This window comes from Salmo salar, chromosome ssa13, assembly GCF_905237065.1.
Source record: "Salmo salar chromosome ssa13, Ssal_v3.1, whole genome shotgun sequence".
Lineage (NCBI taxonomy): Eukaryota > Metazoa > Chordata > Actinopteri > Salmoniformes > Salmonidae > Salmo > Salmo salar.
In genome coordinates, this window is record NC_059454.1 from 86,805,161 (window position 1) to 86,832,741 (window position 27,581).

The 27,581-nt window shown below is 44.4% G+C and overlaps 3 protein-coding genes across 4 annotated transcripts in view; 1 reads left to right on the forward strand and 2 right to left on the reverse strand.

Moving 5' to 3' along the window:
* The first annotated feature begins 5,423 nt into the window (after nt 1-5,423).
* On the forward strand, nt 5,424-16,365 carry glra4b (glycine receptor, alpha 4b). The gene is made up of 9 exons (XM_014138049.2): nt 5,424-5,587; nt 12,865-12,932; nt 13,026-13,249; nt 13,446-13,528; nt 13,736-13,873; nt 13,963-14,177; nt 14,416-14,574; nt 15,140-15,250; nt 15,536-16,365. The coding sequence occupies exons 1-9, from the start codon at nt 5,479-5,481 to the stop codon at nt 15,803-15,805; spliced, it is 1,377 nt and encodes a 458-aa protein (XP_013993524.2). The 5' UTR covers nt 5,424-5,478; the 3' UTR covers nt 15,806-16,365.
* Nucleotides 16,366-19,115: 2,750 nt separating this feature from the next.
* rpl36a (ribosomal protein L36A) lies at nt 19,116-20,607 on the reverse strand. The gene is made up of 6 exons (XM_014138035.2): nt 20,602-20,607; nt 20,345-20,515; nt 19,933-20,038; nt 19,626-19,693; nt 19,320-19,442; nt 19,116-19,191 (listed from the first exon to the last, which is right to left on the reverse strand). Exons 1-6 carry the CDS (start codon nt 20,605-20,607, stop codon nt 19,171-19,173), a joined length of 495 nt encoding a protein of 164 aa, XP_013993510.2. The 3' UTR covers nt 19,116-19,170.
* A 210-nt stretch (nt 20,608-20,817) lies between these two features.
* LOC106567764 (dystrophin-related protein 2) overlaps nt 20,818-27,581 on the reverse strand; it is a 32,562-nt gene continuing 25,798 nt past the window's right edge. For both annotated transcript variants that reach the window (XM_014137470.2, XM_045692330.1), the window contains one exon: nt 20,818-21,173. In XM_014137470.2, the coding sequence (XP_013992945.1) occupies nt 21,154-21,173 (20 nt within the window). In that variant the 3' untranslated portion in view covers nt 20,818-21,153. The remainder of the gene's footprint in view (nt 21,174-27,581) is intronic.

Consider the following 27,581-nt stretch of genomic DNA (forward strand, 5'->3'; position numbering starts at 1 on the left):
ACATTTCCAAAATAACTTGTATTATAACCTGGTTTCACATTGTTTAAATGTTGGTAATTAAATCACACAAGCTCAAATATGGAGTCTCTTATGCAGTCGCTTTTGCTATGGTTTACCATGTTGAGACCGTTTTGTTGAACAAAAGACCCATTGCTCACCTGCCTGCACTGCTCCCACATAGACTGTTGCTGTCCTGGGAGTTCTCAGGTTAAAGTGCCATGGCTCTCCTCAGAGTGGATGGGAACAGGCAGTCCTGCTCCAAGGGTGCCTGACCTGTGTGGGCTACAGCATACAGAACCACTCACTGGGAAAGTAGGTCTGCAGTATAACTTTATACTCTACAGAAGGCTGCCACATTAAAATTAAAGCTGGCCTACTTAACCACTATGGAACTGGGAATGCTTTTACATGCAGAAGACTTGCATGATTTTAAAGAAAAAAAAAATTCTCCCAATCTGCTGACACTATTTGGCTCTTAAACACCTCCCTGTGGGAAAGCGGGAAAGTTTTTATAGATGTGAAGGAAATGTCTTAACACATGTGAGGTACAGCTAGCATCGCTTTTGCTAAGATAGTCTGCCATAGGCATAATTATTAAAAGTAATGTGTGAAATGTATTGTCGCCTTATGTTTGGCCCTGTCCGGGGGGTATCATCGGATGGGGCCACAGTGTCTTCTGATCCCTCCTGTCTCAGCCTCCAGTATTTATGCTGCAGTAGTTTATGTGTCGGGGGGCTAGGGTCAGTCTGTTACATCTGGAGTATTTCTCTTGTCTTATCCGGTGTCCTGTGTGTATTTAAATATGCTCTCTCTAATTCTCTCTTTCTGTCTTTCTCTCGGAGGACCTGAGCCCTAGGACCATGCCTCAGGACTACCTGGTATGATGACTCCTTGCTGTCCCCAGTCCACCTGGCCGTGCTGCTGCTCCAGTTTCAACTGTTCTGCCTGCGGCTATGGAACCCTGACCTGTTCACCGGACGTGCTTGTTGCACCCTCGACAACTACTATGATTATTATTATTTGACCATGCTGGTCATTTATGAACATTTTAACATTTTAACATCTTGACCATGTTCTGTAATAATATCCACCCTGCACAGCCAGAAGAGGACTGGCCACCCCTCATAGCCTGGTTCCTCTCTAGGTTTCTTCCTAGGTTTTTGGCCTTTCTAGGGAGTTTTTCCTAGGGAGTTTTTCCTAGCCACCGTGCTTCTTTCACATGCTTTGCTTGCTGTTTGGGGTTTTAGGCTGGGTTTCTGTACAGCACTTTGAGAATATCAGCTGATGTACGAAGGGCTATATAAATACATTTGATTTGATTATGTCTGACTGTTCCTCCAAAGGTGTGATAATTTATCTAGGTGTTGAAAGAGACAAGTAATTAACCTGTGAACAGAAAACGTATCCCTTCGAGGGGTAGTTTAATTAACTAGTCGAGAGAACTTCTCATAAGAAAGAAATATACAAAATGTCTTTCACTTTTGTATTGTACACCTTGAAATTACTTTCCTTTTGATAACAATGTTGTGCCCTTTATTCTTTAATTTGTCTGCTTAACTGCCTTGAGTGCCCCTCTTCATTCTTGAATAATTCAAAATCCTTTTACCAATTAATGTTTATTTAATACATTCTTGAAATTAATTATTTTAATAATGGAGGTAGACTTGTATCTAGAAATATGCTTAACAAAAATATAAATGCAATTTCTAAGATTTTACTGAGTTACAGTTCATATAAGGAAATCAGTCAATTGAAATTAATTCATTAGGCCCTAATCTATGGATTTCACATGACTGGGCAGGGATGCAGCCATTGGTGGACCTTGGAGGGCATAGGCCCACCCACTGGGGAGCCAGGCACAGCCAATCAGAATGGGTTTATCCCCATAAAAGGGCTTTATTACAGACAGAAATACTCCTCAGTAATATCCCCCATGTGGTCTGCGGTTGTACGTATTACCAAATTCTCTAAAATGACGTTGGAGGGGGATAATGGTAGAGAAATTAGCATTAAATTCTCTGGCAACAACTCTGGTGGACATTCATGCAGTCAGCATGCCAATTGCACGCTCCCTTAAAACTTGAGATCTGTGGCATTGTGTTGTGTGGAAAAACTGCACATTTTAAAGTGGTATTTTATTGTCCCCCAGCCCAATGTAATGATCATGCTGTTTAATCAACTTCTTGATATGCTACACCTACCAAGGTGGATGAATTATCTTGGCAAAGGAGAAATGCTCACTAACAGGGATGTAAACAAATTTGTGCACAACATTTGAGAGAAATATGCTTTTTGTGCGTATGGAACATTTCTGGGATTTCTTTTTTCAGCTCATGAAACATGGGACCAACACTACATGTTGCGTTTATATTTTTGTTCAGTGTATATATATTTGGGGAATGTATGTCCATGTTCTCTGTTATGATTGTGTTTTTATTTTTAGGTGAAAAAGGTATTTATTTAATAGAAAATGCCTTGACTGTGGATCCAAAATGTGCTCATTAACCTGTTGGGGCTAGGGGGCAGTATTTGCACGGCCGGATAAAAAACGTACCCGATTTAAACTGGTTACTACTCTTGCCCAGAAACGAGAATATGCATATAATTAGTAGATTTGGATAGAAAACACTCAAAAGTTTCTAAAACTGTTTGAATGGTGTCTGTGAGTATAACAGAACTCATATGGCAGGCCAAAACCTGAGAAGATTCCATACAGGAAGTGCCCTGTCTGACAATTTGTTGTCCTTCTGTTGCATCTCTATCGAAAATACAGCATCTGTGCTGTAACGTGACACTTTTTAAGGCTCCCATTGGCTCTCTAAAGCCGCCAGAAAGTGGAATGGGGTGTCTGCTGTCTCTGGGCGAAGAACAGCAGGAGAGTTTGTGAGTGGTCAGCCTGGGGACAGTGACACTGGAGATGCGCGGTCACGAGAATTCTCCATTTTTTTCTTTCAGCCTTTGAATGAATACAACGTTGCCCTGTTGGAATATTATCGCTATTTTACGAGAATAGCATAAAAATGTATTTTAAACAGCATTTGACATGCTTCTAAGTACGGTAATGGAATATTTTTTAATTTTTTGTCACGAAATGCACTCGCGCGTCACCCTTCGGATAGTGACCTGAACGCACAAACAAAACGGAGCTATTTGAATATAACTATGGATTATTTGGAACCAAAACAGCATTTGTTGTTGAAGTACAAGTCCTGGGAGTGCATTCTGACGAAGAACAGCAAAGGTAATCCAATTTTTCTAATAGTAATTCTGAGTTTAGTGAGTCCCAAACTTGGTGGGTGTCAAAATAGCTAGCCGTGATCGCCGAGCTATGTACTCAGAATATTGCAAAATTTGCTTTCGCCGAAAACCTATTTTAAAATCTGACACTGCGATTGCATAAAGGAGTTCTGTATCTATAATTCTTTAAATAATTGTAATGTATTTTGTGAACATTTATCATGAGTAATTTAGTAAATTCACCGGAAGTTTTCGGTGGGTATGCTAGTTGTGAACATCACGTGCTAATGTAAAAAGCTGTTTTTTTATATAAATATGAACTTGATTGAACAAAACATGCATGTATTGTATAACATAATGTCCTAGGAGTGTCATCTGATGAAGATCATCAAAGGTTAGTGCTGCATTTAGCTGTGGTTTTGGTTTTTGTGACATATATGCTTGCTTTGAAAATGGCTGTGTGATTATTTTTGGCAGGGTACTCTCCTGACATAATCTAATGTTTTGCTTTCGCTGTAAAGCCTTTTTGAAATCGGACAATGTGGTTAGATTAACGAGAGTCTTGTCTTTAAAATGGTGTAAAATAGTCATATGTTTGAGAAATTGAAGTTATAGCTGTTGACTAGGGTGGGACGCAAGCGTCCCACCTCGCCCAGGGAGGTTACAGTCTAAAGCCATCATAAGATAAAGTCTCTAAATATTTGGAACTTTAAAGATGCATAGACTTAAAAAAAAAGAGGTCTCAAATGCTGCTGTCTCTTTAAATATTCCTGCTGTTATTCCTGGAGCATGCATTTGGCTATGAAAAAGACATAAAGCTTGTGGGTCTTCAACACAAAAAAATCACATGGCAAAACTTCCCCAGACCTTGAATTATAGACCAGCATCATCTTGGATGTTACACCTGCAGAGAGCCGGAGGCTCAGAGGGCTCAATAAGGATTTGTCTGGGTAGAGGAGCAACATCATGTTTCTCAGCCTAGGTTCACAGACTCTTCACTGAGTTATATGCCTCTAAACATTACTTCATCCATTTGTATTTTATTTTATACATAGAGCTGTAAGCAGAGAATGCTTTCACTAGTCCTATGGATGGTATGGGTCTCCTCGGTCTGCTTTCTACAATGCAGGTAAGATACATAATTTTCTTGCCTTTTGGCTTAGTAAGTACTTATTGTTTTATTATAGCCTATGCCTGTGGTTGTTTGAGTAAAACTTAAAGGAGACTAAGAAAAATGAAGATGTTTCAATGTGCATTTATGTGTAAACTGAAGAAATGGAGATCTGCTACTTTTGAAGTGAGAGAAGTTGTTGTTCCATGGGGAATGTGCAATGTTTTCCCAATTATATGAAAATCACAGAGAAATAAAATCATTTTTTTCACCTTGAAAGGTTCATATGTTCAAGATAATGTTTTTTAAATGTGCCTAAAAATAATACATGTAAAATACATATTTAATTGATTTTGATGAGCTAATCATGTTCTACATTACATTTTGTAAAAATAATGACCAATAACTGTAGGATATTTATTTGGACTGTATACTAAAAGGTGTATGACGTAGTTATTCCTCCAAATTCTGCAGACTTTTACCCTGTATTAAATATTTATTCATACAACAACTCTACATTTAGCTTAACAATTTTATACAATTCTGCTGTTAGTCTAATGCATTGGGACTAGACCGTAGAAGTCCTACACTTAACAAAGTAGGATCATCTGTGAAAGAAAAGCGCTGATAGAGGGAGCAAGGTGATTTGGACTGTTGGGAAAGACACAGTGGAGAGACGATTTTGTCCAGGGATTAGATATACGCAGTCTACATAAAGGAGAAAGCTACCTGACCTGTGTGTTTACTAAAATCAATATAAATGATCACACCAACACAAGTACCATCTCTTCATTGTAATACATGAATATTCAAATTTTATTACAAAAAATAGTCACTACTTTACTGCTTGTGGCTGATTACAAAGAAATAGTAATTACAAAAAGCATATCATCCCTACCATTCTTATTCCCGCCTTATATTTTCAAAGAAACATGTTTTGCAGAAAATCACTTGGTGAGCAGAGTATGTAACTCTTCACCTTTATGAATCAAATCCTTTCTATCACATCCCTTTATTATGACCATCTGAAACAGTAGTTGCCCATCAGTTCCAGATAATACCACTCCTGACATTCCTCTCACAGTTTGCTCCTCTTCCTCCCCTCTGGCAGGCCTGGGTCCTGTAAGGAGATGAAGCTACCTAGCAGGGTAGGGAAGGCCCCTTCCCCATCTGACTTTCTGGATAAACTCATGGGAAGGACATCTGGGTATGACGCCCGCATTAGACCCAACTTCAAAGGTATAATGCAATACATTGTAGATGATACAACAATACATATACAGTTATACACATTATGATACAGTACAGTAAAGCCTAAACAGGTGGCTGTAGTACAGTAGCTTTAAAGAATATATTTAAGATACAATTGGATATAAATCTGAAAGATTTCCACTTTCATATTATAATTATTATTTATTTTGATACTTGAAGCCGGAACTACTCAGAGCATTTGTTTTTGGTTAGAAAAGTGTCATTTTGCGTGTATGTTAACCCACAGACCTTGGGCTCTATTAAATCCGCGTCGCAGAAGTTCAGCCTTACAGTGTGATTGAAATGTAAAGGCAATATTCCCGCTTTAGCGGAGACTGCATTTACAGTATATGCTGCATATGTTAGCTCAATCGGAAATGACCTTAAAATGTTATCTCGGGATCTGAATGAATAGAGCCCCTAGTTCAGTCTGTTTCTCCACAGCCAGCGAAGCCAGCAGATTCCCTCTGACATAGTTCCTCTTTATTTCTCAAGGGTCAAATCTCATCATATATATTTTATATTTGCTGCACATCACTGAAATATGCCAGTGAATGCAATGCAAAGTAACTCCCTGCCGATTGTCTATAAATACACTAATTTAAGTAGAATCAATAAATTATACCCTCTTAGGAAATGAGATTATGAAATATTTATGATGTCAGTAGTTGAGAGATGCAATATACTAATGGGAGCATACTGGAAACGACAACCATTTTATCCTGTCTGTTTGTGATTACTCAATCTAATACAAGACAGCTTGCCACATTATAAACTGTGTAAACACATCCACCGCTGTGCAGTCAATCATCTCTAAAATGAAAGGCCACCACTTGCTCCCTACATCCCTACTCAAAACCTGCTCATCAAGCCTGCTTATGTTTCTCACCACCCTGATCAACAAGTCCCTGCTGACCGGAGAGGTACAGTACCATCAATCTTCAAAACAGCTGCAGTCACCCCCTTACTGAAGAAACCCAACTTTGACCAGCACATCCTTTCCAACTACAGGCCCATCTCCAACCTCCCCTTCCTATCAAAAGTACTGGAGAAAGTGGTTGCGAAACCAGCTTCAATCGCATCTGTCATCTAATCAGTTGTAAAAGGTTTTCCAATCTGACTTCTGGCCCTTGCACGGCACCGAAACAGCTCTGATTAAAGTTACCAATGACCTGCTGATGGCTGCTGATTCTGGATCTCCTAGCATCCTCCTCCTCTTAGATCTCAGTGCTGCTTTTGACTCTGTACACCACATCATCCTCCTGTGGCATCTCAGCGAGCACACTGCTGTCTCTGGAACAGCTCTGAACTGGTTCTCCTCCTACCTCTTCCAATAGGTCATACCATCACTCTCCCAACCAGATGCATAGAAATTCATCCACGCCTTCATCTTCTCTCAGAATGACTACGACAATGCGCTGTTTGGGGCCTCCCAGCTAAATCCCTACAGAGGCTCCAACTAATCCAGAACAGTGCTGCCAGGGTCCTGACCAGGACCAAGAAGTCAGACCATATCACCCCGACCCTGGTCCAACTCCACTGACTACCAGTCAACTACAGGATTGACTCAAAATGGTCATGCTTGTATTTAAAGCCCAGCGACCTCATCTCAATCAGCGAGCCACCTTGCACTCTCTGCTACAAGTCAATCCTACTGCTTCATGTCCTCAAGACACATCTCTGAACTATGGCGGACCGACACTTCTGGTCCCTTGCCCCTCGCCTATTGAATGCTCTCCCTGGCCATCTGAGAGCTGCACCATCACTCTGAACTTTTAAAACGGGCCTTAAAACCCACTTCTACAGACTGAATTTTTGATAGTCCTAGTCCCAATCTAAAATGTATTTAGCACCCAGCCCACTATTGCTATTTTACCTGCCTTGATTCTAAATGTATGTTGTTTTTATTGTATATATACAGTATCAAAAATAACTCTGTAATGAAAAGCTTTATACATATGTATTATTATTATTATATACTGAACAAAAATATAAACGCAACAATTTCATTGAGTTACAATTCATATAAGGAAATCAGTCAATTGAAATAAAGTGATTAGCCCCTAATCGATGGATTTCACATGACTGGGCAGGGGGACAGCCATAGGTGGGCCTGGGAGGGCATAGGCCCATTCAATTGGGAGCCAGGCCCACCCACTGGGGGAGCCAGGCCCAGCCAATCAGAATGAGGTTTTCCCCACAAAAGGGCTTTATTAACGACAGAAATACTCCTCAGTTTCATCAGCTGTCTGAGTGGCTGGTCTCAGACGATCCCGCAGGTGAACAAGATGGATGTAGAGGTCCTGGGCTGGCGTGGTTACACGTGGTCTGCGGTTGTGAGGCCAGTTGGTCATACTGACAAATTCTCTAAAATGACATTGGAGGCGGCTTATGGTAGAGACATGAACATTCAATTCTCTGGCAACAACTCTGGTGGACATTCCTACAGTCAGCATACCAATTGCACGATCCCTTAAAACTTGAGATCTGTGGCATTGGGTTGTGTGACAAAATTTAGATTGTTTATTTTTTACATTTTTACATTTACGTCATTTAGCAGACGCTCTTATCCAGAGCGACTTACAAATTGGTGCATTCACCTTATGATATCCAGTGGAACAACCACTTTACAATAGTACATCTATATATTTTTTGGGGGGGGGTTAGAAGGATTACTATATCCTATCCCAGGTATTCCTTAAAGAGGTGGGGTTTCAGGTGTCTTTGGAAGGTGGTGATTGACTCCGCTGTCCTGGCGTCGTGAGGGAGCTTGTTCCACCATTGGGGTGCCAGAGCAGCGAACAGTTTTGACTGGGCTGAGCGGGAACTGTGCTTCTGCAGCGGTAGGGGGGCCAGCAGGCCAGAGGTGGATGAACGCAGTGCCCTTGTTTGGGAGTAGGGCCTGATCAGAGCCTGAAGGTACGGAGGTGCCGTTCCCCTCACAGCTCCGTAGGCAACCAGGTAAGCTAGTTGAGAACAAGTTCTCATTTACAACTGCGACCTGGCCAAGATAAAGCAAAGCAGTGCGACAAACAACAACACAGAGTTACACATGGAATAAACAAGCGTACAGTCAATAACACAATAGAAAAAAAAGAAAGTCTATATACAGTGTGTGCAAATGGCGTGAGGAGGTAAGGCAATAAATAGGCCATAGTAGCGAAGTAATTACAATTTAGCAAATGAACACTGGAGTGATAGATGAGCAGATGGTGATGTGCAAGTAGAAATACTGGTGTGAAAAAGAGCAGAAAAGTAAATAAAAACAATATGGGGATGAAGTAGGTAGATTGGGTGGGCTATTTACAGATGGGCTATGTACAGCTGCAGCAATCGGTTAGCTGCTCAGATAGCTGATGTGAAGGAAATATAAGTCTCCAGCTTCAGCGATTTTTGCAATTCGTTCCAGTCATTGGCAGCAGAGAACTGGAAGTAAAGGCAGCCAAATGAGGTGTTGCTTTACCTAGCATAGACTTATAGATGACCTGGAGCCAGTGGGTCTGGCGACGAATATGTAGCGAGGGCCAGCCGACTAGAGCATACAGGTCGCAGTGGTGGGTGGTATAAGGGGCTTTGGTGACAAAACGGATGGCACTGTGATAGACTGCATCCAGTTTGCTGAGTAGAGTATTGGAAGCTATTTTGTAAATGACATCGCCAAAGTCGAGGATCGGTAGGATAGTCAGTTTTAGGTGGGTATGTTTGGCGGCGTGAGTGAAGGAGGCTTTGTTGCGAAATAGGAAGCCGATTCTAGATTTAAGTTTGGATTGGAGATGTTTAATATGAGTCTGGAAGGAGAGTTTACAGTCTAGCCAGACACCTAGGTATTTGTAGTTGTCCACATATTCTAAGTCAGAACTGTCCAGAGTAGTGATGCTAGTCGGGCGGGCGGGTGCGGGCAGCAAACGTTTGAAAAGCATGCATTTGGTTTTACTAGCGTTTAAGAGCAGTTGGAGGCCACGGAAGGAGAGTTCTATGGCATTGACGCTTGTTTGGAGGTTACAGTGTCCAAAGAAGGGCCAGATGTACAGTGGGGGAAAAAAGTATTTGATCCCCTGCTGATTTTGTACGTTTGCCCACTGATAAAGAAAGGATCAGTCTATCATTTTAATGGTAGGTTTATTTGAACAGTGAGAGACAGAATAACAACAAAAGAAATCCAGAAAAACGCATGTCAAAAATGTTATAAATTGATTTGCATTTTAATGAGGGAAATAAGTATTTGACCCCCTCTCAATCAGAAAGATTTCTGGCTCCCAGGTGTCTTTTATACAGGTAACGAGCTGAGATTAGGAGCACACTCTTAAAGGGAGTGCTCCTAACCGCAGCTTGTTACCTGTAAAAAAGACACCTGTCCACAGAAGCAATCAATCAATCAGATTCCAAACTCTCCACCATGGCCAAGACCAAAGAGCTCTCCAAGGATGTCAGGGACAAGATTGTAGACCTACACAAGGCTGGAATGGGCTACAGGACCATCACCAAGCAGCTTGGCGAGAAGGTGACAACATTTGGTGTGATTATTCGCAAATGGAAGAAACATAAAAGAACTGTCAATATCCCTCGGCCTGGGGCTCCATGCAAGATCTCACCTCGTGGGGTTGCAATGATCATTAGAACGGTGAGGAATCAGCCCAGAACTACACGGGAGGATCTTGTCAATGATCTCAAGGCAGCTGGGACCATAGTCACCAAGAAAACAATTGGTAACACACTACGCCGTGAAGGACTGAAATCCTGCAGCGCCCGCCAGGTCCCCCTGCTCAAGAATACATATACATGCCCGTCTGAAGTTTTCCTCTGAATCATTCAGATGTCCATTGGCAAACTGGTGAAAGTGTTGTGGTCAGATGAGACCAAAATGGAGCTCTTTGGCATCAACTCAACTTGCCGTGTTTGGAGGAGGAATGCTGCCTATGACCCCAAGAACACCATCTCCACCGTCAAACATGGAGGTGGAAACATTATGCTTTGGGGGTGTTTTTCTGCTAAGGGGACAGGACAACTTCACCGCATCAAAGGGATGATGGATGGGGCCATGTACCGTCAAATCTTGGGTGAGAACCTCCTTCCCTCAGCCAGGGCATTGAAAATGGGTCATGGATGGGTATTCCAGCATGACAATGACCCAAAACACACGGCCAAGGCAACAAAGGAGTGGCTCAAGAAGAAGCACATTTAGGTCCTCGAGTGGCCTAGCCAGTCTCCAGACATTAATCCCATAGAAAATCTGTGGAGGGAGCTGAAGGTTCGAGTTGCCAAACGTCAGCCTCGAAACCTTAATGACTTGGAGAAGATCTGCAAAGAGGAGTGGGACAAAATCCCTCCTGAGATGTGTGCAAACCTGGTGGCCAACTACAAGAAACGTCTGACCTCTGTGATTGCCAACAAGGGTTTTGCCACCAAGTACTAAGTCATGTTTTGCAGAGGGGTCAGATACTTATTTCCCTCATTAAAATGCAAATCATTTTATTACATTTTTGACATGCATTTTTCTGGATTTTTGTTTTGTTTTTCTGTCTCTCACTGTTCAAATAAACCTACCATTAAAATTATAGACTGATCATTTCTTTGTAAGTGGGCAAACGTACAAAATCAGCAGGGGATCAAATACTTTTCCCCCCCACTGTATACAGAATGGTGTCGTCTGCGTAGAGGTGGATCAGGGAATCACCCGCAGCAAGAGCGACATCAGATATATATATGTATATACATATACATACAGAGAAAAGAGTCGGTCCAAGAATTGAGCCCTGTGGTACCCCCATAGAGAATGCCAGAGGTCCAGACAACAGGCCCTCCAATTTGACACACTGAACTCTGTCTGAGAAGTAGTTGGTGAACCAGGCGAGGCAGTCATTTGAGAAACCAAGGCTGTTGAGTCTGCCGATAAGAATACGGTGATTGACAGAGTCGAAAGCCTTGGCCAGGTCGATGAAGACAGCTGCACAGTACTGTCTTTTATCGATGGCTGTTATGATTTCGTTTAGTACCTTGAGCGTGGTTGAGGTGCACCTGTGACCAGCTCGAAAACTGGATTGCACAGCGGAGAAGGTACGGTGGGATTCGAAATGGTCAGTGATCTGTTTCTAGTCTTCGAAAGCCAAGTTAATAAAGGCAGGGCAGGATGGATATAGGTCTATAACAGTTTGGGTCTAGAGTGTCACCCCCTTTGAAGAGGGGGGTGACCGCGGCAGCTTTCCAATCTTTAGGGATCTCGGACGATACGAAAGAGAGGTTGAACAGATTGGTAATAGGGGTTGCAACAATGGTGGAGGATAATTTTAGAAAGAGAGGGTCCAGATTGTCTAGCCCAGCTGATTTGTACGGGTCCAGGTTTTGCAGCTCTTTCAGAACATCTGCTATCTGGATTTGGGTGAAGGAGAAGCTGGGGAGGCTTGGGCAAGTAACTGCGGGGGGTGCAGAGTTGTTGGCCGGGGTTGGGATAGCCAGGAGGAAAGCATGGCCAGCCGTAGAGAAACGCTTATTGAAATTCTCGATTATCGTGGATTTATCGGTGGTGACAGTGTTACCTAGCCTCAGTGCAGTGGGCAGCTGGGAGGAGGTGCTCTTATTCTCCATGGACTTTACAGTGTCCTAAAACTTTTTGGAGTTAGAGCTACAGGATGCAAATTTCTGTTTGAAAAAGCTAGCCTTTGCTTTCCTGACTGACTGCGTGTATTGGTTCCTGACTTCCCTGAAAAGTTGCATATCGCGGGGACTATTCGATGCTAGTGCAGTCCGCCACAGGTGGCCTTTTATTGTCCCCAGGTTCTTGATATGCCACACCTGTTATGTGGATTGGTTATCTTGGCAAATGAGAAATGTTCACTAACAGGGATGTAATCAAATTTGTGCACAAAATTTGTGCTTATGGAAAATGTCTGGGATCTTTTATTTCAGCTCATGAAACATGGGGCCAACACTTTACATGTTGCGTTTATATTTTTGTTCAGTATATACAGTAAAATAGTTCTTATTCCATTGTGTGCTGGAATACAATATTATCCCGTCATTAAATAGACCTGACAATGTTTTCAGATCCGTTTTTATTTGCCACAGATGCTCTGCCACAGATCTTTTCCTTGAAATATGAATAAATATGTATGAATGATGAATGAACATGTATTGTATGAGTAATGCATTTTACAGTACAGGCTAAGCAATGAAAAAATGGTCTCTTTCAGAAAATAGTATAGTGAAACACATGGAAATTATAATCCAGTATATATGAGTAGCTGTGTTTCTCATGGACTATTTTTCAGGTCCTCCTGTGAATGTCACCATCAACCTGTTCATCAACAGCTTTGGGTCCATCACAGAAACCACTATGGTGAGGGCTTTTTATCCTCATCCACCTTTCCTCCAAACAGCGGCTGTTCGCTCACTTTAATACACTGTCTCTTTTCTACTATAACGACCATAGGACTATCGGCTCAATGTATTTCTACGGCAACAATGGAATGACCCACGACTAGCCTATAAGGAGTACCCTGATGACTCTCTGGACCTGGATCCTTCCATGTTGGACTCCATCTGGAAACCTGACCTTTTCTTTGCCAATGAAAAAGGGGCAAACTTTCACGAAGTCACCACAGACAACAAACTGCTGCGGATATTCCAAAATGGGAATGTCCTCTACAGTATCAGGTGACCGGTGTCTCTAAAACAGTAGTGTCTCCTCATAATGATATATAAGAGTACAATTGTGTTATTTATAACATGTGATCACTAACAATAATTATCAACACTCAATTTGAAGCCAAAAGTAATATTAGTGTACATAGCTCCCCATGCCTGTCTTCTATTTACCCTCTCACTATGTGCTTCTGGTTCTGTGAGTCAGGTTAACTCTGGTCCTGTCCTGCCCTATGGATCTGATGAACTTCCCTATGGACATTCAGACATGCTCTATGCAGCTGGAAAGCTGTGAGTTTTCTTTTACCTCTTTTTTTTTATCCATTCTTTGCACTCGGCTAGTTTCACTTCCTGGTGCCTCTTTTTCCCCATTCTCTACACTTGACTAGACAGGCTTTTGATGTTGACAACTTTATAAATAAACTTGCCTCTCCCTCTGTAGCGGGCTAGATCATGAATAAAAGAAACCCGTGTTCTCCCTTCTCCTCTGTGCTCTAGTTGGCTACACCATGAATGACCTGTGTTTCCAGTGGCTGGACATTGGCCCTGTGCAGGTGGCTGATGACCTAATGCTTCCTCAGTTTGTGTTGAAAGAGGAGAAAGACTTGGGCTACTGCACCAAACACTACAACACAGGTAGATTCTGGACTCTCAATGGAATGTTATTGCCACACTTTGCTTAATGACAATGTATTCATCTCTAACCATCTGGCATCTACTGGCAGGTAAATTCGCCTGCATCGAGGTAAAGTTCCACCTGGAGAGACAGATGGGTTACTACCTGATCCAGATGTACATCCCCAGCCTGCTAACCGTCATCCTCTCCTGGGTCTCCTTCTGGATCAACATGGATGCTGCCCCAGCTAGAGTGGGCCTTGGTATCACCACAGTGCTCACCATGACAACACAAAGCTCTGGGTCCAGGGCATCCTTGCCTAAGGTAAGAGAGGAAATGTTTGATCTTTTATTTTGCTCAGGTGTTCTAGCTGGACAATCTACATACATTCAATCAAAATTGATTTCAAAAGATTATTTAATTCAGAAAATGCCAGTTACCAGTTTTATACTTAATACTTTTATACAGTTACCAGTTTTATACTTTTATACCTATTCATCACAGGTTATTTCAGTTGTTTACCTGCATGTTGAAGTTCTAACACTTATTCATCTGTTTGTAGGTATCTTATGTGAAGGCCATTGATATCTGGATGGCTGTGTGTCTTCTTTTTGTGTTTGCTGCACTGCTGGAGTATGCCGCAGTAAACTTTGTCTCACGACAGCACAAAGAGTTCTTCAGACTGAGGAAAAAGATCAAAGAACAACAGCGGCAGAGAACTGTGAGTACAAGACCCTGTGCAGCCCACTCCCTCAGGCTGCTGTCACCTGCTATTCCCTCTATGCCCTGTTATGCAGCAGCAACACAGTTCACCTGGCTGTCGTATCATGCTGGGAGATCCACAGACCTGTTCTAAATTCAAGTCATTTTCTTCCTTCTTCTGGCTATAATTGCTCTACTCAACAGCTTGGCTTTCCATTTCACTTTGGACTTCAAAATAAACAAGTAACCCAAAAGAGTGATCAAAAAAAGAATTATCTGGAATTATTGAACTGACTTGTGGTAGTAGTTTGTCTGTAGCTCCACAGTTAGCCTTCCACTATATTATGAACATTTCCAATACTTTTCCCTGACACCTCCATCTAGATCAGTTCCAGGGACCAGGTAGCCTACTGTTTTACCTAAGTCTCATCTTATTTTGAGACCTTTACACATTCAGTTGGTATTTCTCAGACTCTGTTAACATACTTGAATGTCATCAGTAATGTGTCACTGCATGTTGTTTAGATTGAATCACAGTATTCCCGTATGCCTGCTAAACCTCCATGTTGCTCTGGCTCTATCAGCAGGGAAGTGGAAGTGGTGAGAGCAGCAAAGTGAAAGGTAACAGCGTGCCAGGCAACAACACCTGCCAGGGGACCTCGTCTGGCCCTCAGCAGTGCAGTGTCTGTGCCAGGGTAAAAACTCCTACTTTTCTCACATTGACTGGAGTCTAGTTTAATGGGGATATTCCACTGTTTGTCCACTTAGAAAAACAAAATGGTAGATCTCACAGTGATACGGTTGTCATCGCTATCTGTTTAATCTCTCATGTGAAATGTATTCATCACAAAATCCAAGTCCTTTTTTACTTTGCCACACTTGAATAATTATAATACTGTATGTGGCAAGAAATGTGGAGAAAATGTTGCAGGTTGAGGGTGACAGACATATTTGACCCTTTTCCTTTTGTTCTTTCCTAGGAGCAGGAACTGGCAGAGCAGAGTCAGGCCTATTTCCTCCATAGTTATGGAGTAGCAGAAGATGCACCACCAGAGATGGATGCCCCAATCTTTCAGGCCTTACCTCCTGGGTCTCCACTGTATGACATCCGCAGGCAGTTTGTAGATCGGGCAAAAAGGATTGACACTATATCCAGGGCTGTGTTCCCTCTGAGTTTCCTCTGCTTCAATGTTTTCTATTGGCTCACCTACAAAGTGCTGCGGAATGAAGCCATCCGAGCTACTCTGTGACAAACCAACATCTGAGGAATGGATTATAGCACTAGAAACCAATACCGAGTTGAATCTAGTCTTCCACAGAACACTTTGAGACAATGTTAGAAATCCATCAGCTGTGCCAATGGATAAAGAACTGACTGCATGTCCATTCATTTTTTTATGAAAATAAGCAAACTTTGTCTCTTCGAAGTTTCATCCTTAAGTTTTTTTTACAATTCCAATGGAACGCACTAATGGCATAATAGGCCTTCTTGCACTATGGATACTTTTAATGTCACCCCCATGGAGGGCACAAGTCCAGATACTGAAGCAGGACTGCATGGAAAAATATATATTTTTTGGTATTTCAGAATTGTATTTATTTTGTACTCTTGTGGATTGCCACATTACCGAATTGGCAAATCATAAACCCCTACAAATATATTGATTTCAACATATGGTACACTTTGTGATTGTACATTATTGGTACAGAAGTGAATGCTAGACATATTGAATTGTCTAGTTAGGCAATGTCCTTGATTATCATACTGTGTCAAGTATTGACTTTGTCATCCTCAATTAAAACAAATCAAAAAGCCAAATGAATGACTGCTGTTACCACTGTCTCAGTGATGCTCCTAAACTTGTGTCCATTCTGAAAGAAAACATACATAAGAGGGTAATGGAAGTTCAGGATACAGCTTTAGGAGTATTAAATCCACAGCTAATCCATTAGAAACACTGAATAATACATGGGGATTATCTAGTTTGTTTTCTGAGGAGTATTTAACAACTAGAACCTACATTCTGCTCACATTTGATAGTCAATTAGGGGGGGGAAGGCATCATCCAAACTTCACTACAGATCAAAATGAAATCACATTTTATTGGTCACATGGTTCGCGCTTCTAGTTCCGACCATGCAGTAATATCTAAATTTCACAACTACCTTTTACACAAAAGTGTAAAGGAATAAGAATATGTACATATATGGATGAACGGCATAGGCAAGATGCAGTAGATGGTATAGAGTACAGTATATACATATGAGATGAGTAACGTAGGGTATGTAAACATATATATATATGGATGGCCGAACGGCAGAGGCAAGCTGCAGTAGATGGTATATACATATGAAATGAGTAACATAGGATATGTAACCATTATATAAAGTGGCATTGTTAAGTGACTAGTGATACATTTATTACATCCAATTTTTTATTATAAAAGTGGCTAGAGATTTTAGTCAGTATGTTGGCAGCAGCCACTCAATGTTAGTGATGGCTGTCTGATGGCCTTGAGATAGAAGCTGTTTTCCAGTCTCTCGGTCCCAGCTTTGATGCACCTGTACTGACCTCGCCTTCTGGATGATAGCGGGGTGAACAGGCAGTGGCTTGGGGGTTGTTGTCCTTGATATTTTTGGCCTTCCTGTGACATCGGGTGGTGTAGGTGTCCTGGAGGGCACGTAGTTTGCCCCCGGTGATGCGTTGTGCAGACCTCACTACCCTCTGGAGAGCCTTACGGTTGTGGGCGGAGCAGTTGCCATACCAGGCGGTGATACAGCCTGATAGGATGCCCTCGATTGTGCATCTGGAAAAGTTTGAGTGTTTCTGGTGACAAGCCAAATTTCTTCAGCCTCCTGAGGTTGAAGAGGCGCTGTTTTGCCTTCACCACACTGTGTGTGGGTGGACCATTTGTTTGTCCGTGATGTGTACGCCGAGGAACTTTCCACCTTCTCCACTGCGGTCCCGTCGATGTGGATAGAGGGCGTGCTCCCTCTGCTGTTTCCTGAAGTCCACGATCATCTCCTTTGTTTTGTTGACGTTGAGTGTGAGGTTGTTTTCCTAACACCACACTCCAAGGGCCCTCACCTCCTCCCTGTAGGCTGTCTCATCGTTGTCGGTAATCAAGCCTACCACTGTAGTGTCGTCTGCAAACTTGATGATTGAGTTGTAGGCATGCATGGCCACGCAGTCATGGGTGAACAGGGAGTACAGGAAAGGGCTGAGAACGCACCCTTGTGGGGCCCCAGTGTTGAGGATCAGCTGGATGGAGATGTTTCCTACCCTCACCACCTGGGGGCGTCCCGTCAAAGTCCAGGACCCAGTTGCACAGGGCGGGGTCGAGATCCAGGGTCTCAAGCTTAATGACGAGTTTGGAGGCTACTATGGTGTTAAATGCTGAGCTGTAGTCGATGAACAGCATTCTTACATAGGTATACCTCTTGTCCAGATGGGTTCGGGCAGTGTGACTGCGTCGTGTGGCCCTATTGGGGCAGTAAGCAAATTGAAGTGGGTCTAGGGTGTCAGGTAGGGTGGAGGTGATATGATTTTTTTGATTAATCTCTCATAGCACTTCATGATGACAGAAGTGAGTGCTACGGGGCGATAGTCGTTTACCTCAGTTACCTTAGCTTTCTTGGGAACAGGAACAATGGTGGCCCTCTTGAAGCATATGGGAACAGCAGACTGAGATAGGGATTGATTGAATATGTCCTTAAACACACCAGCCAGCTGGTCTGTGCATGCTCTGAAGACGCGGCTAGGGATGCTGTCTGGGCCGGCAGCTTTGCGAGGGTTAACAAGTTTAAATGTTTTACTCACGTTGGCTGCAGTGAAGGAGAGGCCGCAGGTTTTGGTAGCGGGCCGTATTGGTGGCACTGTATGGTCCTCAAAGCGAGCAATGAAGTTTAGTTTGTCTTTGAGCAAGCCGTCGGGGTCCGAGACAGGGCTGGTTTTCTTTCTGTAGTCCGTGATTGACTGTAGACCCTGCCACATATTTCTCGTGTCTGAGCTGTTGAATTGGGACTACTTTGTCTCTATACTGATGCTTAACTTGTTTGATTGCCTGGCGGAGGGAATAGCTACACTGTTTGTATTCAGTCATGTTTCCGGTTGCCTTGCCCTGATTAAAAGCAGTGGTTCGTGCGAATGCTGCCATCAAACCACGGTTTCTGGTTGGGGAAGGTTTTAATAGTCGCCGTGGGTACAACATCACCGATGCACTTGCTAATAAACTCGCTCACCGAATCAGCGTATACATCAATGTTGTTCGACGCTATCCGGAAGATATCCCAGTCCACGTGATCGAAGCAATCTTGAAGCGTGGAATCAGATTGGTCGGACCAGCGTTGAACAGACCTGAGCACGGGTATTTTCTGTTTTAGTTTCTGTCTATAGGCTGGGAGCAACAAAATGGAGTCGTGGTCAGATTTGCCAAAAGGAGGGCATTTTCATGTGTAACTGCATGTGTCAGACAATTCAAGATCACTTGTCTGACTGGTTCCAATGTATACTAGAAGTTTATTATCAAGTGACAACAGTAAATACAGTACAAGTTCAGGTACAGTTAGAATATAGATTTTATTGATAAAAGCGGCCCAAGAAAAGAGAAACTGTTTAAAACTGGATGACCTGGCCCTGAAAGAGTAAGAAAAAGGATAGTGATTAGGTAAAAAAAAAAATACATTTCACAGATTGCTGCAAATAGATTCAAATCACCATCTATAAGAAGCTAAAATGTCTTAGTGTCCAACCAGTAATATTACCTTCCTCTTCTTGTCTCCTCCCAGTTCAAAGTGTTTGCATCGCTTGATGGGTACCATTCTCTTTTGCCGACAGTTGGGCTCCACACACTCCAGCCTCAACACAATCTTCTTTGTAGTTTTAGCCTGCAGGACAAATCACAAGGGTTCAAGCATGCAACATAAAAATATGGAAATTATTCATGTGCCGACTAGGGTAGACATGGTAACTAAAACAGAGGCAATTTGAAAACAAGTCCCATCTTTAGAAGGGAAGACTAGGGTAACAGTGCATTTGTAAAATATTTCCCCATTGTGATTCTTGCATACCTTCTTCCTGAAAATAGGCTTTGTCTGGCCACCATAACCAGATTGCTTTCGGTCGTATCTCCTTTTGCCTAAAATAGATTGTTACCTGATTAATGCATGCCGAGGTAGACACCACGCATAAATACATGTGAATGTTCAAGCAGACAGAGACTGGGAAGTAACGACACATGGCAGCTCTGCTTCTAGTTCCTAAGTTTAAAAGTCCTAAGTTTACAAGCATTTCGCTACAACCGCAATAACTTCTGCTAAATACGTGTATGTGACCAATACAATTTGATTTGAACGTTAAACTCCGTAGCAAACTTACCCTGTGCATACAGAGAATCCTTGCCCTTCTTGTACTGGGTAACTTTGTGAGTTTGATGTTTTTTACATTTCTTGCAGTAAGTCCTGCGGGTCTTCGGTACGTTTACCTAAATACAACATAAACACTAGTAAATGACTGTACCAAAGATATAGTTAAGACTTCCTCTCTACTGAAGCCTGTGTCACATTGCTTGCTAGCAATTTCAATAACGTTAGCTAGCGATATTGCGAAGTAACGTTACACATTGGAAGTGTTCGCTTAGCTAACGTTAGCTACGTGGCTGGCTAGCTAACACCTCTGCGAATACGTTAGCTAGGGCCGCAACCAACTGGCTCGTATGTATGTCTGTACATTAGCTAATATACATATTAGAAAAAGATGTGAATTAGAAATGCGTGGAGAATAAACATACCATGACTGCACACTCCTGGGGCAGGAGCTCAAATGAAGAAAAATGTAAGGAGACCACATGTAAATGACGTATACCGGTAGTAAACCGGAAATGTGTGGGTCGGCTGGAGAGCGTTTTCTCTAAACCTAACCCTAGCCATTTTCCTAACCTTAACCCCAGTCTCCTAACCCACTACGTTAATTATCTTAACCTGCTGTGTAAGTTCTCCTAACCTGCTACGAAAAAGTCACTTCGGTATAGTGGCGTGAAAATTGTGCCGTCATGTCGATTAAGTCCATTTAACAGAAGATAATATCCTTGTATGGAAAGTACTGCTAAGTGATTTGTATGGCTGTTCCCTCTGTGGGCCTACGTTGTGACAATGAAATATAACTTTTTCATAAATTTGAACTATTACTGAGAGCCAGAATATTGAATAACTGCATGTGGAAATGTACTTTTGTGCAAAATAATTAAACGGTTAGAGAGAAACATTGAATTATGAATTTATTAATTCTTGAAAATGTAAAAAATATCAACATCATGAAATATTACACATAGACAAAGATGGGCCTGACACCATAAAACAACACATCATATTTCCATCCAGTAGTACATTTGGCCACTGGACATCCATAATGTACACTTATTTTGTGAAACGTATTCCTTATCAGCCTGTTTGTTCACTTCAATGTGTATTAAGGTGGATAAAACACACATGGATCTCAGTAGTGATATGTGCTTGATCATAGTGAGAGGAATCTTGAAGGCTATCCGTTAAGGATAGGTGTTGTTAGGTTCACAGTCTGGTCTCTGGAATGGCAAACAAGTCAAAAAGGTGATGCAACACCTATGGGGCCAAAAACAAAAAGAACAGACATTTAAATGTACTAAGTACACACCATTAGAGAATATCCAGAGATGGTCAAAGAAGGCTGGCATACTTTTCAGACATATTTTTCTGATGTCATAAGGATTATGCAGTGGAGATATCCCATTGATCATTATCAGAAGAATGCAGCCTTTGTTTTTTAAACGTTTTTTTATTTCACCTTTATTTAACCAGGTAGGCTAGTTGAGAACAAGTTCTCATTTACAACTGCGACCTGACCAAGATAAAGCACAGCAGTTCGACACATAAAACAACACAGAGTTACACATGGAATAAGCAAACATGCAGTCAATAATACAGTAGAAAAAGAAAAATCTATATACAGTGAGTGCAAATGAGGTAAGATAAGGGAGGTATGGCAATAAATAGGCCATGGTGGCGAAGTAATTACAATATAGCAATTAGGCACTGGAATGGTAGTTGTGCAGAAGATTCATGTGCAAGTAGAGATACTGGGGTGCAAAGGAGCAAGATAAATAAATAAATACAGTATGAGGATGAGGTAGTTGGGTGGGCTGTTTACAGATGGGCTATGTACAGGTGCAGTGATCTGTGAGCTGCTCTGACAGCTGGTGCTTAAAGTTAGTGAGGGAGATATAGATCTCCAGCTTCATTGATTTTTGCAGTTCGTCCCAGTCACTGGCAGCAGAGAACTGGAAGGAAAGGCGGCCAAAGGAGGAATTGGCTTTGGGGGTGACCAGTGAGATATACCTGCTGAAGCGTGTGCTACAGGTGGGTGCTGCTATGGTGACCAGTGAGCTGAGATAAGGCGGGTCTTTACCTAGCAGAGACTTGTAGATGACCTGGAGCCAGTGGGTTTGGCGACGAGTATGAAGCGATGGCCAGCCAACGAGAGCATACAGGTCGCAGTGGTGGGTAATATATGGGGCTTTGGTGACAAAACGGATGGCACTGTGATAAACTGCATCCAATTCGTTGAGTAGAGTGTTGGAGGCTATTTTATAGATGACATCGCCGAAGTCGATGGTCAGTTTTGCGAGGGTATGTTTGGCAGCATGAGTGAAGGATGCTTTGTTGCGAAATAGGAAGCTGATTCTAGATTTAAGTTTGGATTGGAGATGCTTAATGTGAGTCTGGAAGGAGAGTTTACAGTCTAGCCAGACACCTAGGTATTTGTAGTTGTCCACATATTCTAAGTCAGAACCGTCCAGAGTAGTGATGCTGGACAGGCGGGCAGGTGCGGGCAGTGATCGGTTGAAGAGCATGCACTTAGTTTTACTAGCGTTTAAGAGCAGTTGGAGGCCACGGAAGGAGAGTTGTATGGCATTGAAGCTCGTCTGGAGGTTAGTTAACACAGTGTCCAAAGAAGGGCCAGAAGTATACAGAATGGTGTCGTCTGCGTAGAGGTGGATCAGAGAATGACCAGCAGCGAGAGCGACATCATTGATGTATACAGAGAAGAGAGTCAGCCCGAGAATTGAACCCTGTGGCACCCCCATAGAGACTGCAAGAGGTCCGGACAACAGGCCCTCCGATTTGACACACTGAACTCTATCAGAGAAGTAGTTGGTGAACCAGGCGAGGCAATAATTTGAGAAACCAAGGCTGTTGAGTCTGCCAATAGGAATACAGTGATTGACAGAGTCAAAAGCCTTGACCAGGTCGATGAATACGGCGGCACAGTAATGTCTCTTATCGATGGCGGTTATGATATCGTTTAGGACCTTGAGCGTGGCTGAGGTGCACCCATGACTGTTATGTATGGTACGACGTGCTGTACGTTGTTATGGTTTACGACAGTGTGCTGCTTTACGGACGAATGGGTTGTCAGAATGAGTGGCACATGTCATTAAAACGATAGAGTGATGTACAATGAAACTGTGCAGATGTGCGTTCTTCTACAGCTAGGCTAGATATAACATTGGCGACGAAGATGGCTGAATTCAGTTTACCACCGCCAGCACCATTCCTCCCCGTGCCTGGCGAACCTCCAGTCCCGTGGAATAACTGGCTCGAAAGCTTTAACACTTATATCGAAGCTATGGACTTTTCTACAATCTCCGACAAGCGGAGGACAGCACTGCTCCGTCACTGCCTCGGTACAGAGGGACAGAGGATTTTCAGAGCGCTTGGATCGGCTCCTACATTCACTGCTGCAGTCAGCCTCCTACGGAACCACTTCGCCGGGAAAGAGCGAGTGCTTCTCCGACGCTACCGGCTACGGAAGAGACACCAACGGCCGGGTGAGTCCATTCAAAGCTATGTGGCTAATCTGAGGGATTTGGCTAGCTCTTGTAACTATGGGACACTTCAGGACGAGATCATCAGGGATCAGTTGATAGAGGGGACGTTATGTGAAAAGACACGGGAGAAACTGCTTTTGGAATCGGATAATTTACAACTAGATGGAGCTATTAAAATAGCACTCCAGGTTGATGCGGCGTTGGAATGCTCTACTATGCTAACAGACAGATCTGCAGCATACACTCGGCCCCCAGCCATCCTCACACAGCAGCTTCAGCCCGAGCAGGCGCACTACAACGATCACGCGCTGCGCATGGCCTCCCACGTTGATAGCTGCATGGACACAGACACCGGCATGCCCGTGCAGCAGGCACACAGACAAACAAACAGAAGTAGCTGTGGCAACTGTGGGGCTAGCTCTCACAATTCAAGGGCTTCAAACTGCCCAGCCCGTGGGAAAATATGCAAGAACTGTTCAAAATACAATCACTTTGCGAAAGTGTGTCGTTCTGCCCCAGTTACTAGCTCCACCCAGCACAGGCCCTTAGTTTCATCTCACTCTCAACATGAACACACTGAAATCCGAACTGTCTCCACCAACCATGTGTCATTCAGGACATGCACTGTGTAGCTGGTTGAGGTGGGTTTGCCTTTGCTGCTGGATACTGGCGCTGCGGTGTCATTGCTCAACCTTGCCACCTTGCCACCTTGCCACAAGTTTTTCAGTCACCTACCACTCCAACAGCCCTCCACTGCCCTGTGTGGGTACGGTAGATCCAAGATAGACATTGTAGGCACCCTCCAGGTCCCAGTACACTACGGCACCAAGCATCTGCCATCATTCACATTTCATGTTGCAAAGCGGGGTGCCAACCTCTTGGGCCTCGACCTCTTCACAGGCTTGGGATTCACACTGAGAGATGACAGTGGGTCAGCTATCCACCAGGTTACCTGCACATGGCAACAGAACTGGCCAACTCTGTTTGATGGACTGGGCTGCCTCACAGCCTTTACTCACAGGCCCCTAGTGAATCCGAAAGTGACCCCAGTCATGCAGCCCCTGCGGCGCATTCCCTTTGCACTGCGTGATGACGTCACAAAAGATCTCCAGGCACAGTTGGATGCAGGCATCATTGAGCCAGTCAATGCTGCCCCCTGGATTTCAAACTTAGTCATTGCAACCAAAAAGTCAGGTGGAATCTGGGCCTGCGTGGATCTCCGTGCTGTGAACAAGGCCGTTGTCCCAGATAAGTACCCCTTGCCTACAGCTGAGGAGCTGACCGCACAATTCCATGGCTCCACGATCTTCACGAAGCTTGACCTTCGTCAGGGTTATCTTCAGGTACCCCTCCATGCAGCTAGCAGAGATCTCACGACCTTTGTCACACATGCTGGCGTGTTCAGATATACACGCATGCCTTTTGGACTTAGCTCCGCCCCCAGCTGCTTCCAGAAGGTGATGAGCACCATCCTCGCTGGAATACCTGGGGGTGGCGGTCTATCTGGATGACATCGTGGTCCATGGCCCTGACCTCCACATCCATGATTATCGACTCCACAGAGTATTCAGCGCTCTACTGCAGAACAACCTGACCCTTAACGGTGGAAAGTGCACCTTTGCAGCTCCAGCCGTCGAGTTTGTGGGGTTCCGCCTGTCGGCCAAAGGCAATGCCCCACTCATGTCGAACATTGAAGCCGTCCACAGGATCCCGGAACCGACCTCAGCCTCTCAGGTGGCCTCATTCTTGGGCATGACAGCTTACTACCTCCGGTTTCTGCCCCACTACTCCCAGACCACAGCGCCCCTTCGCCAGCTCCTCAAGAAGGATGAGCCATGGGCCTGGACGGCAGCCTACTCAGACACGGTCCGCTCACTGAAGAGCCAGCTCACCACAGCCCCAGTCTTGGCTCACTTTGACCCCGTCTGCCCCACCATTGTCACATGTGATGCCTCAGCTGGAGCACTAGGAGCTGTCCTCTCACAGCTGCAGAATGGCATTGAGAGGCCCGTCGCCTACGCCTCAAGGGCCCTGAGCCCCACAGAACAACGGTACTCTGTGGGCGAACGAGAAGCACTGGCCTGTGTCTGGGCGTGCGAAAGGTGGCACCTCTACCTATATGGCCGTCTGTTCACGCTCCGAACCGACCACCAGTCCCTCACAACGCTACTGTCGTCATCAGGAACTGGCCACAAGCCACTTCGGCTGCACAGATGGGCCGACCGCCTCAGACAGTACGACTATCAGCTGAAGTTCACTCCGGGGAGGGATAACGTGGTGGCAGACCTCCGCTCACGCTCCTTTGATGCTCCTACTCCGACTGTCTTGCCAGACGACAACGAAACAGAGCTTGTACAAATGCTTTACGCTCCTCTTCAGTCAGTCGTCTCACTGGAGGAGCTGAAGCAAGCATCGGAACAGGATCCCACACTGTCTACCCTGCGCACCTACATACGCACTGGATGGCCAGCCCACGTGCCGGAAGAGCTGGCGACTTTCGCCAGGGTGAAGCACGAACTTTCTTGCTGGGAAGAAGTCTGTGTCTCTCGAGGGTTTTGCACTGTGGTCCCAAGTGGTCTGCGTGCGCGTGTTCTATCCATGGCGCACGAGGGGCACTTGGGCATAGTGAAGGTCAAACAGCGATGTTGAGACCTTGTGTGGTGGCCAGGCATCGACCACGACATTGAAGCCCTGGTCAGGGATTGTGCTGCATGCCTCCTCAGTGGGAAAACAGGACAGTCCGCCCCACCCCCCCTGCAGCCTCTCGCATGGCCGTCCCGCCCCTGGGAGCACATCCAACTGGACACCTGTGGCGAGATCCATGGACACGCAGTCCCTCACCATCAGCGCTTCCTGGTGGTGGTGTATGACCTCCACTCTAAGTGGCCAGAAGTGGTTCCTGTCGGAACTGTCACAGCACAGGCCATCGTGGACATCCTAGACAGCCTGTTCACAAGGTGGGGCCTACCCCTCACCCTTACCACGGACAATGGGCCCCAGCTAATCTCTGCCGAGTTCTCCTCATATCTCAGCAACAAGGGAATCAAACACATCCGCACGGCCTACTACAACCCACAAGCTAACGGAGGGGTGGAACGCTTCAACCAAACGCTGAAGAACGGCATCAGAGCGCACCTGGTCCAGGGGTGCACGTTCCAAACTGCTTTGAATCAAACGCTAATGCACTACAGAGCAAGCAAACACACAACAACACAGGTCTCCCCTGCATCCCTCATGCTAGGTCGTGAGATGGAACTGCCACTGGACAGACTCAGAACACAGAGAGTTGCAGAACCGGGCGCTAGGTGCACCCAAGAAAAGCAGGCAGTGACCAGGCACCAAAGAGCAATGAAACAGCGTTTTGACAAGGCACACAGGATGAAGAAGTCGATAATCCAAGTGTCTGACTGGGTCCGAGCCCGACGGCCTCAGCAGTGCAACAAAATGGCCTCATTCTGGTCGGACCCCCTGCAGGTCAGTCGACAACTGGTACCCGCCACATTCATGTTGAGCAATGGATCACGCTGGCACGCCAGCCGCCTCAGAAAAGTCCCTGCCCCTCAAGGAATACGAATGCACACAGAACAGACATGCAGGCCAGAGACGCCACCGGATGGACCTCCCCCACCACTACCACCCGAGCCCCAGCCTCTGTGGGCTCCCCAAGGGCCAGAGCCACAAGCGGTGGCGGTTGAAGAAAGGCCTATGCGGGCACGAACTCGCCCTGCTCATCTGGGGGACTACTTAACCTCTTTTCATTCTTAGGCTCCGGTAGGTGTCTTAGTCAACCTCCAGGTTAATGGATTGAACTGGCTAGTTTGGAGAGTCCTTCCGTTTAAGGGTTAATGTTTATTTCTTACAGGTATCACTCTAGGTTCTTGCCCTATGGACATTTTATATATGCTACCAGTCCCTGGTTTTGGAAAGGGGGGGGAAATGTTATGTATGGTACGACGTGCTGTACGTCATACTGTACGTTGTTATGGTTTACGACAGTGTGCTGCTTTACGGACGAATGGGTTGTCAGAATGAGTGGCACATGTCATTAAAACGACAGAGTGATGTACAATGTGAAACTGTGCAGATGTGCGTTCTTCTACAGCTAGGCTAGATATAACAATGACCAGCTCTGAAACCAGATTGCATAGCAGAGAAGGTACGG